At 40.3% G+C, this 15348-nt stretch overlaps 2 protein-coding genes across 3 annotated transcripts; one reads left to right on the top strand and one right to left on the bottom strand.

Moving 5' to 3' along the window:
• The first annotated feature begins 306 nt into the window (after positions 1-306).
• Positions 307-3043, top strand: LOC115044051 (mucin-3B-like). The gene is made up of 8 exons (XM_029502881.1): positions 307-553; positions 768-892; positions 1078-1142; positions 1260-1462; positions 1629-1794; positions 1891-2055; positions 2623-2696; positions 3003-3043. Exons 1-8 carry the CDS (start codon positions 307-309, stop codon positions 3041-3043), a joined length of 1086 nt encoding a protein of 361 aa, XP_029358741.1.
• Positions 3044-6011: 2968 nt separating this feature from the next.
• errfi1a (ERBB receptor feedback inhibitor 1a) lies at positions 6012-11969 on the bottom strand. Of its 2 annotated transcripts, none has more exons than XM_029503210.1 (4): positions 11798-11969; positions 9519-9720; positions 9231-9319; positions 6012-8993 (listed from the first exon to the last, which is right to left on the bottom strand). In XM_029503210.1, exons 2-4 carry the CDS (start codon positions 9668-9670, stop codon positions 7879-7881), a joined length of 1356 nt encoding a protein of 451 aa, XP_029359070.1. In that variant the 5' UTR covers positions 9671-9720; positions 11798-11969; the 3' UTR covers positions 6012-7878. The 2 variants fall into 2 exon arrangements, with proteins under 2 accessions (XP_029359070.1, XP_029359069.1); XM_029503209.1 differs by having other exon boundaries at positions 9519-9724.
• Between the last annotated feature and the right edge of the window lie 3379 nt (positions 11970-15348).

The following is a 15348-nucleotide window of genomic DNA, read 5'->3' on the forward strand; positions in this document are numbered from 1 at the left end:
AGACCGACAACCAAAGAAACTGTGTCAACAAGTGAAGGAACCACAACTGAAGTAACAATGTCAACAAGTGAAGGAACCACAACAACAGAAACCATGTCAACAAGTGAAGGACCGACAACCAAAGAAACCATGTCAACAAGTGAAGGAACCACAACAACAGAAACCATGTCAACAAGTGAAGGACCGACAACCAAAGAAACTGTGTCAACAAGTGAAGGAACCACAACTGAAGTAATAATGTCATCAAGTGTCGGAACCACAACAAGAGAAACAATGTCAACTAGCCTCAAAGAAACTTCTTCAGTCATGTCAACTTTCTCATCACAGACTTGGACATCCATCGTAACCAACGTATCCCAAACATCAACCACAACAACTCCCATCACTGTAACGTCACCGTCTCCATCTGTTCAGTGTACAGATGACGACTGCCAATGTGCAACGGGTACTTGTATGTTCAACACAACACTTGGAATATGTAGCTGCCATTGTGATGAGTTCATTTTTGGAGGTGAATGCTCTTTTGGAGAAGATAATACCAAACCTCATCTAGGTAAGATTCCCGCAGTGCGGTTCTCCAAAAGTTATTTTTCATTGTTCAAAGTCTTATAAAGTTCAATGCTTTATATGTGTATAATTCCATCTGCATCCCATTTCAATGTGATGGCTTTGATATTTTTCACCTTTGTTTTGACCTGCAAATGCTTTTGCTTTGTGCGGGTAAAAATATTTCAGTGTCAGTTAAATGCTGTCATATTTTTTCGTAGATACTGGAGCAATACCAGTTCGCAAAGCAAATTTGACTTTGGCAATCCAGATGGATTTTCAGCCAGCTTTTAACGATTTAAGCTCACCTGAGTCACTAGAATTCATCAACACATTAAAACAACAGGTAATTATTTTTTATTTTTGTATGTTAATAGAACTTGCTGATGTGTTGAAATCATAAGATCATAATTATCATGAAATAATTGCAGATGGTTCATTTGTTTTAGTTAATATAATTCATGTTAATTACCAAAATGCAAGAATATATTGCTTTAATTCTGATTTAATTGCTTTTGCTCTGTATTCAAGCTTCAAGCCATCTTCAGAGAAGCAGACCCACAGTCCTTCAAAAGCGTAGAAATTGTGAAGTTATCGTAAGTTTAAGGAAAAAGAAAATCATTAAATGTATTTGTTTTGTTTTGTTTTGTTTTTTTAATCAAGGGCCTCGATTGATTTTCTTCTGGTAATTTCTTTCTTTTGCCTCCCTGTAGAAAAGGAAGTGTCATTGCAGAGAGTGTGGCAGAGTACAGCTATCAAAACAATGAAACACAAATCGAGTTTGTCAACACTCAGCTTGATGGTGTGTTGACTGATATCTTGAATGACACAAGCACCCTAAAAAAGATTTCTCAGGCCTTTAATAACAGCAGCGTGACGTTGAATGGACTTGTCTTCCAACCACCTACAATTAACAGTAAGGGCACTATTTGTCAGTCCTAAACATACAACTTTGACACGTTAATGCTTTGTTCAGTCACAGTTTCTTCATTTAGCATTTGTCCAAACATTTTATATTTATATTATGGTACTTGGAAAGAAAGATAAGCATTGGTTTGTTTTTTTCCCCTTCTATCAAACAGATATTACAGGCTTGAATCCGTATGTGAATTGTTCTCAGTTTGCTAATTACACTGCAAAAATTATTAACGGGCAATGGCAGTGTGTTGGACCCTGCCAAACAAACCAAGATTACTGTCACCAACATGGACAATGTTTCAATGACATTTCCAAGGGGCCTATCTGTAGGTAAGGCAAAGAATGTTTTTTTGGTTGGATGAATGTTAAATTTGTTGGACTATAGAGCTCATCCATATAATGAACTTTTGTGGTTCTTTAATTCAGGTGCTTTGAGTCCAGCCTGAAGCAGTTTTATGGCCCGCAATGTGACCTCTTCCGCTGGGGTCCAGGCTTCTACGGAGCTCTGTTTGGATCACTTGGAGGAGCACTTATGATAATAATTGTCATTGTTATTGCTATCGTTGCCAAAAAGAAATACACGGGAATTTGGTGAGTTTCAATATATTGTTGATTTTTGTCACACGTGAATGCAAATACAAATTTTATTTCTTTGGTTTTGGGGGTAATTCTTTTTTTCATCCTTGTTACAGTCTCCCTGAAATATGTAATCAAATCACAGTTACTAGTTAAAATGTTTAATTACCAAAGTGTTACATCTTAGTCCTTTATTCTATTGTGTAGAGTATTAAATAATATTCATTTATACATTCTTTTGCTTTGGCCATGCAGGTATCCCGCATTCCGACATATTTGCAGGCAATGCAGGGCAAAGAGATCGTTCAGCATTTTGTTTTCATTAGGTCTTTAGGTCTAACTTAACTTAACTGTTGGGAAATGATGACATGGCACCAACACAGTAAATTTATGGCACTGAAAAGTTAATCAAAAATTAGCCAACAAGTGATGAAGAAATTAAAGCAGTTACTAATTATATTTTTAACTGGATAATTCAAATCTGTAAATTATACATTTCAAAGGAAACTTTCTCAGCACTGCCTGTAATCACAAGGTTATAAAGACTGGCATGTAAAACTAACTGCTGTCTCTTTATTTAAGGAAAAGAAACAACTTTTATGACAACAGACTGTCTGCTTTTTTTGAGCAGGACTTCTTTGATTTCTCTGATACAGGTGTGTCTGTTTTTTTGGGTTAAATGAATTTGAAAACTTTCAATCTCTCCTGACATATGCAGCTTCACATAATTGCGTTGTTTTATCCAGGGTATCACAACGTAGAATCAGCAGGCATTTACACAACCGAGGTTTTCAGACCACATCTAGAAAGTGTTGACACACAATCGTAGGTATTCCTTTTTATTATTCAAATGTTACATCCATAAAGTATTCACTGTACCCAGAGAAATGCAAGAATGGGTAAATACAAAATCATTGTTAAAATATTGCCATTGATATGTGATCCTTTTTGTGTGTCCTCAGGTCACAGCAAGACGTTCAGAGGTTTTGAACTCCCGTCCTAGATAAAAGCTACAGTTTGAGGAACTGTTTTAACTACAATATATATATATTTTTTTATTAACTGTAACCCACTGTTATCTCTTGGTCCCTTATATAAATGATACACAATAGATTTCTATTTTCACAAATTTGTTTTATAGTTATAAAATTTGTCCTCGTTAAGATGTGATTTATAATATTTTAATGCTGTCAAGCAGTGATTGCCTGCAGGAAGAGAAACACAAGGTAAAAAAAAACAACTGCATCTGCTATCTGGTGTGATGTGGACCAAATACAATTTCATTTAGACCTGAAGCCAAAATTCACTGTAACTACGCTCAGATCTCTTGTGAGTGATCCATCATTATTATATCATTTGTTCAAACATTAACAATACAGTTTCAAAAATAGTCAATGCAACAGGATTAGACTATAGAAAAGAAAGAAATAGCAGGTTTTTATCTTAGGAATGTATTCATTCAATTTGTGCCATTTGAAATCAATCTGGCCATTCTGAGGAGTGAGTTAAAGCCACAGGGATGCCTACGTGCACATTTCCATTCATTTTGCTGAGAAAAGCTCAAACATAAACATACTCTTGCGAACCACAACTGTAAACTCAGTATACTCGACATTTTCAGCTAGTGACTGCGGGTGGGTGTTTTTCAAAACCATTACACTATTATGTCACTAGATGGCACACATGCATTGCCTTATGAATATGCCCAGTGGAAAGAGGGGCCAGGCTGGTTTAATAAATATGTTATGGTCTTAAGATGAATAAGGATGATATGATGATGTCATGGTTTTAACTTGACAAGCATGATTCTGTTGCAGAACTGGATCTGTGTCCTTGTAGCACCAGGAAATAAAAGCTTATCAGTACACTTGCAATGTTTTTTTTTTTTCTTGCCAGTCTGAGTAAGTGTCATACTGGCATCTGTGAGATCTGTTTGAAAGGGCCTCAAAATGCCTCAGCTAGAGATCCTCAATATAAATACAGAGGTTACCAACGTTGTGTTATGACTTATGCCTGGGTTTTGTCTCCAACTACTGGCCAAAGACATATGACACAGTCTTGAACAATTTCTTTACCTTCATCAAACGAAGTCCTCTGTATTTTCTACACAGCTATTCTTACCTGAGTAAAATTTAACCAGCAGCACTTCAGCCTGAGTTAAATATTCACAGCTATGTCTGCCCCTCGCAGCAAATGATAAGAAAGGTTTAACAAAACCAATAGCTTGCAAAAAAAAAAAAAACTAAAAATATATAAGTTTTAATTGCCTTCCTTCTTTAAAATATTACAGAACAAGTTGGATTTTTATTTATTTTTTTTTTACTATAAGAAGTTTTACTGCACTTACAAGCACAACACGTTTATCGTAAATAAGACATCATTCAATAAGTTCCTCAGCCTGCAGCAGAAGATGAACATGTAAAAATAGTAGTTTGTTGAATATTCTGGACCTTTATCATAGTTATGAGCATTTGATATGAATATGTTTTCCAGTTTCAATTGTGCAAAGGATTTTCCTGGCTCAAACCAATGTTTCATTATTTGTTGGTATATAGCCTAACTTCAAATACCTTATTAAACAGTTAGTGTAAAATAGATTGTGTGTATTAACTGTAAGCTTATTGAGTTCGACTGTTTTAGAATCTAGATATCGATTCACAGTCTATATAGATATGTGGCTTTGTTTACTGCTGAATAAAATGTAGTTCTATTCAACCAATTAATGCCTAATTATTTGCTGTGTACATACAACAGCAGACGCTTGATGTTCGAATTCAAGTTCTAGACTTCAGCGTGAGATCCTTTCGTGTTAAAAATCACATCTGAAACTGTGAATTATTTTTATTATTCTTCATAACTCTTTGCTCTTCCTAATTTTGTAGCAGAATTAAATGCAATGTGCCTGATTAGTTTGGTTAGAGTCCAGCTGTTGCTCCTTCTTGATAATCATTATTAGGTTAAATTAACCAAAGCTTAGGGTTATAACATCTGATGGATGTGGCACTGCAGGCATGTCAGCATTCATAAGGAAATAATCATAATTACTGTGATGATTCTTATGGGTTTGCCCCACTTGTTCATCCATCAATCATTACAATCTTGATGCCTGAATGAGAGCAAAGCAGGTCAAAATACATTAGGAATTAAATAATGTCCAAAAAAATAAATAAATAAATAAAAAAAATAAAAAAACAACACACACAACTCTGCCAAATGTGAGGAAATGTTTAAGTCCAGTCAAAAGTCATGCAAATCAAAGTGGAGCCTAAGCAAGTTCTTGCCTACAGCACTGTGATTCCTTTCAGTGCATTCATGAGTTTTGCTTTTTAATCTGTTCAAAAACTTTTCCCAAACTACACACTGTGTCCATTAATCTGATGTCTTGCTTCTTGCAGACTGTATTTAAAATGAGTGGCTTGTCTTTTTTAGTTGCTATAGTCAACACCCGCGCTGTCGCCTAGTCAACCAGGTGAAAGGGTTTCCAGGTGGCCTTGATAGTTCAGACTGCCGCCTTTTGTTCTGTTGAGAGAATAACGTAAGATCAACTGCTATCAGCGAAGCACACTTACAGAAGTGCTCACTGCCTGGCTGTGGAGGTAAGGGTGATGCAGCCCAGTTGCAGCTTATTTAGTAATTATTTTATCTCCAATGCTGTGCGGTTCACTCGGCTCCATGCCCAACCACATGGACTCAAGTCAAGATCAGAACACTTGCAACATTGTTCCTTAAAAACCTGTGGGCGCGAAACAAGCTGTCACCAAGCAGTCATGCAGGAGACTGAGCTTAACCAGGAAGAGGAAGGCAATATACTGTACGTTCGTCAGTCGGACCATTGTAAGTCACTCTTCCCTCTCTGGATACAGGCCAGTCACAATAAGGCACAGCATGAGGGTGTGTGGGTGATAAAACAGGCCAGACAGCTGAATTGAGAGTTCACTCCTGTCAAATTCAAGAAATAGAGTGAAGCAAACTCATAAATAAGTCATTTTATTCTGCTTTCTTTTTAAAGACTATATGCTCATAAACTATTCATAGCAACAAATACAACTGTTAAATACTATACACAGCATACTGAACTCTCCCAGTGCATGTCTTCACCACAGCAGAAAAGTTATCTCTCGTCTTCATTCAGTTTTATTATTTCTAATAAGACATATGAATACCTTAAGATTAAATAGTATCACTGTACAATGTAAACAATTTTTAACATTTAAGTCAAAAGCAACATTGTGTTTGCAAGGTTCTGTGAGCAGGAGGGAGAGAAAAAGCATACTTCAATGACCGTTTGACCTTAGCAGTTATCTGCTTCCCAAACTGAAAACAGTGTTTGATAGCCAGGGTTACTTCAATACAGATGCTACATTTACCATTTCATCTGGATGCCTCTTGAATAACCTATAACAATAAAATTCATATTTTTTCTTAGCTGCCAGCAGCCAGTCTCAAAGACCACACCCACTGCAATCATGTAAAGCAGGAATGCATGAGCAGAACAGGAAAGTCTGTGTCAGGTAGGTAAACCCTGCACTGTCTTTGTAATGTGTCTGTCTTACCGAGTTAGCCTCACATCTCCACGATCTAAGATCTGCCTGATTCAAAATATCTGTTTGCGTATATGGAATTTGTGTTACACTAAACTGAAGGGATTTAAAGCATCAATAGAGCTGGTTAGCTCACGTTTTATATAGATTACAATTTCAGATATTCCCTTTGGACATAATTTAAATGGGGAGTACATGAAATATAGGGTTTTTATGTAGGGAGGTAGATGCAAATTCATTCCAAGCAATGACCAAAAATAAGCTCCTCCAACTGACAGAATTTGAGTAAGAATATCATACAGTCACTGAACATTCAACAGGTCACTGCGTCACTGCACACAACCAGAGCACAGTAACCTGTATGTTTTGTTTTCTCCATGACTGCAGGAAATTGTTCTATAAAATATCACCAGAATACTTTCACAACTGCTGTTCACATGCACGTATGCACAAACACATCCACGCACATACATACATACAAACACTCATCAACAGACAACTACATGATATAAGCTGCCCTTGACATTCCAATGGAAACATGCATGGCTACCAGTAATGTAACCCACCTCTTAGTACAATATGTACCATGACAACATGCCACGTGGGAAACACAAATTCACACAGATACAGTGGCTAGAGTAACCTCACCAAGGCAAGGGAACCATATCAGTGGATATGTAATAGCAAACAGAATGGATATTTGTGCACTATAATCCTTCATTTTGTTAACATTGAATTGCCCATGGGTTTACACTTCATATATTTAGCAATGAATGGTTACATTACTGACCTTCTGTCCCCTGTGAGACATAAAAGCAGCGTCAAAAAGCCCCACTGCATCTCACACACACAAAAAAAAAAAAAAAAAAACAACTGTTTCAACCTTACAGACACAGAATACTGAGCAGATGAGGTACAGGCCCAGCTTGTACCTTGTGATTGTACCACATCATCAGCAAAAGCAGCACAATATTGACTGTCATGAAATAAAAATCATATCAAAAATAAGCTCTACAATGTTGAATTTCACTCACAATCTATAGTCGGAGATACGTTTTATATGCTGACTATCTCACATAGCTATTCCAACATTACCAGTAACTGAATACAGTGCGCACATACCATGTGTGATCAGAATACATAAGGGATTAATAAAAATAAAAAAAAAATAATAATAATAATAAAAATAAAAAAAATTAAAAGCAGCAGTTTGAGGGTTGTTAGTGTCGTGTTTCACCATTTTTTCAAGTGGCTTTTGCTCATGTACAGTTAAGTCCTCTGCTACTTCCACTACTTCTCAAACTAAATCTACATGCGCTTTCCGCCTGGTGTGGCAGTCCCAGTCAGAGTCTGACACATTTGTATTGCGAGCTGCAGGACTGTCCATGACCCGAAAGAGTTTCTCCACACAGGGCGAGTTCATGAAAGCTGGCCGCTCAGGCAGGAGATAGTAATGTGTGGTGCTGGCCTTCTTGCCATTCTCCATGACAGGAAGGATGCAGGGTGAGCCCTCGCTGTTCTGTCTCTGTAAACCTCGACAGCTTACATACTTAGGATCTGGTGCAAAGCTTTGGGTGGGGGGCATCACTCCGTTAATGTATGATGGGAGGCTCTTTGGGCTGGGGGTGCGGGAGCTGCCTCTAGACAAAGGGTCCCTTGGGGGCACCTTGGGTGGTTTGTCCTCATCACTATAAGCCCCAGATGAGACCTCTGCTGACCAGCGGCGGTAGTCTCCAGTCTTGATTGTTCGAGGAGGGATGGGAGGTGGCACCTCTGGCTTATCCATACTGTTTGTGTGGCGTTTGTGGCAAGTGAGACGCAACAGTGACGGTTTGTTAAAGGATCCAGCTGGGCCAGAGTGAGAACGTCGTAGCCTCCTCTGTGCCTTGTCCTGCTGTCTCGGACAGACCGCTGGCTCAGGCGGTTCCTGCTCCTGCTGCTTATATTGTTCCCTCATTTCCTGAGGAAGTGGAGTCTGATGATGCTGCTGAGGCTGCCTCGGGCTTTGTGGTCCTATTGAACCATCATAGTAAGCATAATTAATTTGCCCACAATCTCTGAAGCTCCTTCGCCCGAGGACTCCATATCGAAAAGGAGACGATTTGGGATAATGATCAGATACCAGACAGCAGCTGTCATCTGAACTTGTGAAAAACTCTACCTCATTGTCCATAGCTTGCTCAGGGGAGATGTCAGTCTGTGGAGGGATGGGGGGCAGAGGCTTTGAGCATCTGCCAGGTGTCTGTGGTGGGCTGCTACACTCGTACACTGAGAGTCTCTGGAATGAGGGGACCACCTGGTCGTCATCAGCAGGACTTGGACAGGAGGTCTCAGCACTACAGGACAGGGAGAGGTGGGAGGGCCGGGATTTCTTTGGAGGTAATCTCTGTGTGTTGGGACTGTGTTTATGCCCTGTCATAGAAGAAATTTGGAAAAAAAAAAAAAAAAAAAAAAAAAAAAAAGGACCATCACATTAATGGTATTAGCTCCACTTAAATTGAGTCCTGTCCACTCAAGTTTCACGTTCTCTAGGAAATCACTAGAATATCTGTTATGGAGGAGATAATGAAAAGGCTGAGAACATGCAGGACAGTATTTGTATGTATTTCGGAAGAGTCGTAATGTCAACATGACGGACGATGCACTTACTCTCGTAATTTAGAGATGGCGGTGGTGGCCCCTTTTGTTGGGCTCGAGAGCTGTGATCTGTGTGTGCGGTGTCCATACTGAAGTATGGGCTGTTTAAGGAGACAAATTCAATCTTTGGTAAATATAGTTGTACATAAGAAAAACAAGATTGTTATTATTCCTAAAGAATGCCAGATATATCTGAACCACCTGGATATCTGAAGACTTCATTAAGTCATGTAGATTAAAGAAATAATGAAGGAGAAACGCTCCTTAACAAACTACAAGTCCCGACACCCTGACACTTACTTGTCCAGCTCATGGCGATAGTTCCAAGAGGGTTTGGATCCAGCCATGCTGTGGCAGTAGCTGCCCCGCAGGAAGGGGTTTTCTATGGGAAAAGTGATCTCCTGGGCAGTCAGGCCCACTGTGGACATGCTCCAGGCAAACTCGGGTCGCATCAAAGCCAGGAAACACTCAGAACGTCCGGCTGGCTGCTCCTGTTTGTGGTCTGCCTGTGACAAAACCAAGAGTGTTGGTGAAAGGAGGTTGGAAGAGAAACAGCACATGTGGCAGCACAATCAAAACAACAACAAAAGAGACAAAAAAGAAAGGAAGGACACAAGCGCAACTAAACAGGACTTTTGGACATTGGTGTCTTAAACCCCTGGGGGTCAGAGTATTTTACTTGGACTGGGATAAGAATCTCGAACAAAACAATTTGACAACTTGTTTCTATACACAGGTAAACTCAGGTTGTGATGGTATTCCTATAGACTGTGTCTCTATTTAATAATAGGTTTTAAAAAAATTCAATTGGCCAGGCCGTGGCTTGCTGCTGAAATCTTACTTTCCCTGAATAATGAAAGGAGGAGCTCCTCCTCTAACCAGGCTCATACCTGATGTTGCAAGAACGTCTCATGTCAAATGGCCTGGATGCTCGTGTCATGTCAAGTATGTCAGGGCTGGGAAAGCAATGTCTACAATATTCAGAGAGTGGAGAACTGGGCAGCACACTGATAATTGTGGGGTTAGCAATACACTGGAATTGGAAACAAACGGATTTGTTTTGTTTGTTTGCCTCGTTGTGGATTTAACTGTTGCATCAGTCACAGGCTCTGGAGAAATTTGTCTACACCGTGTCTGAGATCACTGTGACACCAGCCGCGCGTTGTTGACGCAAGTCGCCTCATGACTTCGGTGCAACAGCAGTAGTCTTAGCAATAGAATGCAGGAAAACAGGTGCATCCATAACCCTGGTGGTTATCTCTGCTGGAGACCACAAATGAGGTTCGTGCACACCCGGAGACATGCTGTCCTCCTTATAATGTGGAAGTGATGACTGAGAAGAACAATGATCCCCCCCCCTTCTCCCTCCCCCCCCTCCACCCTTCCCCCTTTCTCTCCTGGTCTCCTATGAGCCATATTTGTGTGCTGGCCTGACAGCTGGTGAGACACAAAGCTCTAAAACAACAGGAAGCTTGGGAGCATCAGCCTGAGCCAAAATGCCCAACAGGGCATGCCATCCCCCTGCCCAGGGCCGCCGACTCGGTTCGGGAGGGACGGGAAGCAACATGATCCTTGATAATGAACCCCCAGAGGCCTGTGCTTCCTCTTGCAACAGGTGCAAAGAGTTCATCGTGGCAGTTCACCATCGGCACAATCACAGGCAACAGGATTAAACAAATGATCCAGAATCATGAAGAGCATTAACCCACTTAAGGGAGGGGGGGTGTCTGATCATTTACCCAATCCCCTTCTTTCTTTTTTATTTTTCCCCCCACTCCTTGGTTCACAACTTCACTCTTTTCCTCTCTGTTGATACATGTGGACATGGCCCGTGTGTGTGTGTGTGTGTGTGTGTGTGTGTGTGTGTGAGAGAAGACACTGGCTGGCAAAGGTGGAGTTCTGCTCGGCTTGGCAGTGATGATGTAAAACATGAGCAGATAGGCCGCACAGGACCTGACAGCAGTTCACACCCCGCTCCTGACACCCCTGCAGCGGTTTCCGAGCAACCATACCCGCTCTACCTGTGCGGCAAGCAAACAGCGCGCACACCCCCTCACTTTACCGGATTGAGATAATAATGGTAAAAAGCCCTCTAGCAGGCAGGTGACTCACGCCACAACACATAAGTCAGCTATCTCGCAAGGCCAGCCAATGATGAAAGGGGGATGAATTATTATTTCCCCTTTAGTGTTAGCGGAAAAACAAATCATCATCAAATTCATACTGCAGACGATTTAATAAGAGTCAGAGCAGCTTACTGGTTTGCAATCAATACCAGCAAGAGACCCCCTCCATCATTTTAGCCTAAATTTATCATCATTATTAGAATTATTATTATAATTATGACACACATACTTAGTCTACGTTGACTCACCTGTGGCAGTTGTCTGTGCTTTTTGGCGGATTGATCTATAAATGGTTTGCTATGTCAGTGAAAACACGAAAGCAGGACATAAAACATGAGAATCATCTCAGTGGGGCCTGAATTTGCATCAGTAAGCGGCCAACACACAAAGCAACAGACAGGACTGAGGCTCACACAGCGGTGGACATTTCAAATGAACACTTTCTGAACTCACCTCACCAACTCCGCAGCTCTCCGCCGCCGATTGACCCCCCCAGACTCCTCTTTGGTAAGACGGGGCTGCTGGGTGGGGGAGGGGGCGAGGGGGTGGGGGGGGGGCCGAGCCTGTGATCTTCAGGTCCTTATTGTATCGGGATCAGGGCGCCAGCGGCTTCGGTGGCGCTCCGGCTATAATGTGACACTTTGCGCTAAGTGTGCTGTTGTAGTGAGCCATGTTTTATAAGCTTCGCTGCACGAGAGACGCGCCGAGGCTCCGCCCTGAGCGCACTTGCCCTTAAAGGCGCAGGCTCCTTTTACAGCAGGACACAATGTGGATCTGTGCGGGACGTACACGTTTCCTATCGTTTGAAGTTGGCAAGTCATCCTTTTGAAAGATTAAACTTCATGAACGCTTCCCTTTTAAGGTCTATCGGGGGGGGGGGGTCTGCTGTGTGGTTTCAGGAGCAACAAGCAGTGAAAAATAAAGTGCACAAATGTGCAGATAGACAGAGCCAGTGATAGGGATGGCTCTGGAGTAGATAATACAGACAACCATAAACCCTCTACAGCTGAATGGAGCCAAAGCTACGTAGTTTCTTGTTTATCTAAAAATGCATATTCTTCTTGCTGAGGTTGATCTGTTTCCCTGAGACACTGAAACAGAATAAAGACTACACATTTCATATGTGTAGTTTTTTTTTTTTTATTGTCACATAAATATAAGTTGGTACGTGCAATTTCTCACGCGCTCTATTTCTTGTCAATTAGTCTACTTGACCTTAAGTACAGTTGCATAAACTATCACCTAACCTAACTAGGATAAACAAACCCAATGGTGACATGCACACTAACTAAACACTGCAATACAATGGCTACAACCAACTGACATATATGTGTGTGTGTGTGTGTGTGTGTGTGTGTGTGTGTGTGTGTGTGTGTGTGTGGAGGGAGAACAGTGCATACTTGTGCCTGAGTTTGTAAATCCTTTACAGCTTGGACACAGGCCCCTCCTCCTTACCCAAAGGGCTTATCATTACATTTTTGGCCCCTGCATGGTCCAAGCTCTTGCTAATCCCCCTTTATAATTTCAGGCACATTTTTGGGATTCTTCCCAGCCAGTTGTGAACAGCAGAAGGAAAGGGCGAATGTTTTCCACGGTGACACTTACAGTTACAGTTACCAAGATCGTTTTCAATTGACAAGCAAGTAACAGGTGTTGCAGGTGTTACAGGATAAAGGTGGCATTTTGGAAGTGGAATCAAAATGTAAAGGAAATCTAAATTAGGTGAATTATGGGTGAGTGAGTGGTTCTGTGTTAGGGCGCTGAATCACTCAATAACTCTTTCCCCCATGTTCCACCAAAGAGCTCAGCAGGATAAATAAGCTTCATGTCCAAACTGTCTCTCCTCCCACTTCAGCCCCCCTCCCCTCCCTGCCCTGTCTGTGATGTCATTACTGACAGGAAGCTCCTTATAAAGTTAGCCAAAAAAAAAAAAAAAAAAAAAAACTAATTCAGGGAGGGAGATAAACTCCCACAGCCAGAGGAAGCTCTGATGAGAGTTTGAGATGGCAGATGAAAGGGGTTGTGTCACAGTGGATATCCTTCTCAGGAAAAAAATGCTGGGCCTTTTCTTTGGACCTTCCTCATGACTCACACTAAAATTTGTATAACATTCTCCACAAAAAGTGACACCACTGGCATGTTTTCCCTTCTGCTGCACATGGAGCAGAAAGGAATTTCCCTTTCTGGCTCAGACAGACAGCTCAGTGATGTGTGTAGTTGTCTCTCAGCTGATTGAGATGAATATACCACCAACAGGAAAGGTGGAGTTTAGTTGGAGACAGGAGGAGAAAAAAAAACAAAAACACAGTATCATCAGTGTAAATGATTTATTCACGGTGGAGGTCACAGCATTGATTGCCTCAGCCTGCTGAGGTAATTAAATTACATGTATACTCAGCCTTTGTCCAAAGTTCACACTGATATAAACACAGCAGCAGAAGGGTTAGTGTTGTAGTAAGGTGATGTCAACCCCGTTGGCCTGCGGAAGACTCCAGTGAATAGGTGTTCCTTGTTTTAGTATGTGCTGTGTATATTTTCCCTGAAACAGAGTCCTTTTTTTACAGAAGTTAAGGCTTAACATCTTTCCAAAAAAAAAAAAAAAAAAACTATAAAAGAAGAATATTTTGTGGACAACCTCTTTGTAATGGGCAGAAGATCTGGGCCCACTGTCTATTTGAATAGTTGAAAAATTAAAATTGAGGTGAATTTAATTTAGTCTCTGAAAAATAAATAAAAAATGCTCAATATATTTTTTGACTCAGAGCTTCCCTTTCATCCACAAACCTTGTTGTGAGCATCATGACTAAAAGTATTTCCAAGAATTGCTTTCCACAATGAGTAACAGGAAAGTTGCAAACACATTTTCTGTTGCGATTTCTTGACAACAAATCAGCACAGTGCATTTTTATGTAAATATATAATAATCTGACAGAATAAATTATAATGAGTTCCATTTGCAGAGTGGTTAGCCACTTCTCATGGCTGTCATCAGGGGATGGGGAGCTGTTTTAGTTGGTCACAGCAGGTCAATAGAAGGTCTCTGTTGTCTCCTGCATCAAACCTCATCTGCTGAAACCATCGACCATTGTTTATTCAGATTGACGGCACATTACGCCCTTTCACGGCAAAGCTCTGAAATCACATTCACAGACTAGAATGATACGAAAGATGTGTAAGAGCAACCATATTGTTAATAATGATAAAATGATGTAAAAAGTCAAATAAAATAAAATGGCTAATGTTATGTTGGCAAGAATAGTATACAGAAGTATACAGTAATGAAAACAAAATGAAAATAAACGTCACTGCCAAGAGGATATATAGCCCCAATAAAAACATTACAATGTTTTAAATATCAAATCATAACAATAAACAACAACCATTTCTGCAACAAACTCCAAGCGGGAACACTGTACAACAACAACATTGTCTAACATACGCTCACACTTACCTACTAAATCTAGCTTCTACGTGTCTTGTAATCTGTTTAGTAAAAAGCAAAAGCCAAAAGATCTTATTTACCAAGTTGACTATTTATCTGATGACCGTGAAATGTGTCTGACAGCTCCAGAAAAACTGATTAAATACATACTGGGATCAGAATTTAAGCTTTTTAATGTAAAAATAACCTTCAAACTCATGAATATGTTGTTTTTTATGCTTGGATTTAAAACATGTTATTAAGTGAGATGTAGCAGTGTAGTCTAGAGGGTTGTATCAACCCTCTTGCATAACTGTCTCCAAAAAGGTAAATAAGTATTTCCCACAATGCTGAACTATTTTAAAAAGTTAGAAACTTTTAACACAAAGTTCACTTGCCTTGTATTTGCTTCATGGCAAAATTGGACTGACATGTTTGGTATATGTAATTCCAAACTTTTTACTAGAAAGGTGCTGGACAAATAATGTGACATTATGGCAATAAAGAATGCAAATCACTGCTACCATGTCTGCAAAGAGAATCAACGGTAACCCATAGTAAGATACTTTTCATTTCAACATGA

This window comes from Echeneis naucrates, chromosome 5 (assembly GCF_900963305.1).
Source record: "Echeneis naucrates chromosome 5, fEcheNa1.1, whole genome shotgun sequence".
Classification (NCBI taxonomy): Eukaryota; Metazoa; Chordata; class Actinopteri; order Carangiformes; family Echeneidae; genus Echeneis; species Echeneis naucrates.

Excerpts from the sequence above, each read along its gene's own strand:
- LOC115044051 (XM_029502881.1), top strand. The coding sequence starts at position 307 with ATGTCAACTTTCTCATCACAGACTTGGACATCCATCGTAACCAACGTA. Across the intron at positions 554-767 it reads TAATACCAAACCTCATCTAG|ATACTGGAGCAATACCAGTT; the intron begins GTAAGATTCCCG and ends ATTTTTTCGTAG. Across the intron at positions 1,795-1,890 it reads TCCAAGGGGCCTATCTGTAG|GTGCTTTGAGTCCAGCCTGA; the intron begins GTAAGGCAAAGA and ends TCTTTAATTCAG.
- errfi1a (XM_029503210.1), bottom strand. The coding sequence starts at position 9,670 with ATGCGACCCGAGTTTGCCTGGAGCATGTCCACAGTGGGCCTGACTGCC. Across the intron at positions 9,320-9,518 it reads TATCGCCATGAGCTGGACAA|CCCATACTTCAGTATGGACA; the intron begins GTAAGTGTCAGG and ends CTCCTTAAACAG. Across the intron at positions 8,994-9,230 it reads GCCATCTCTAAATTACGAGA|GGCATAAACACAGTCCCAAC; the intron begins GTAAGTGCATCG and ends CTTCTATGACAG.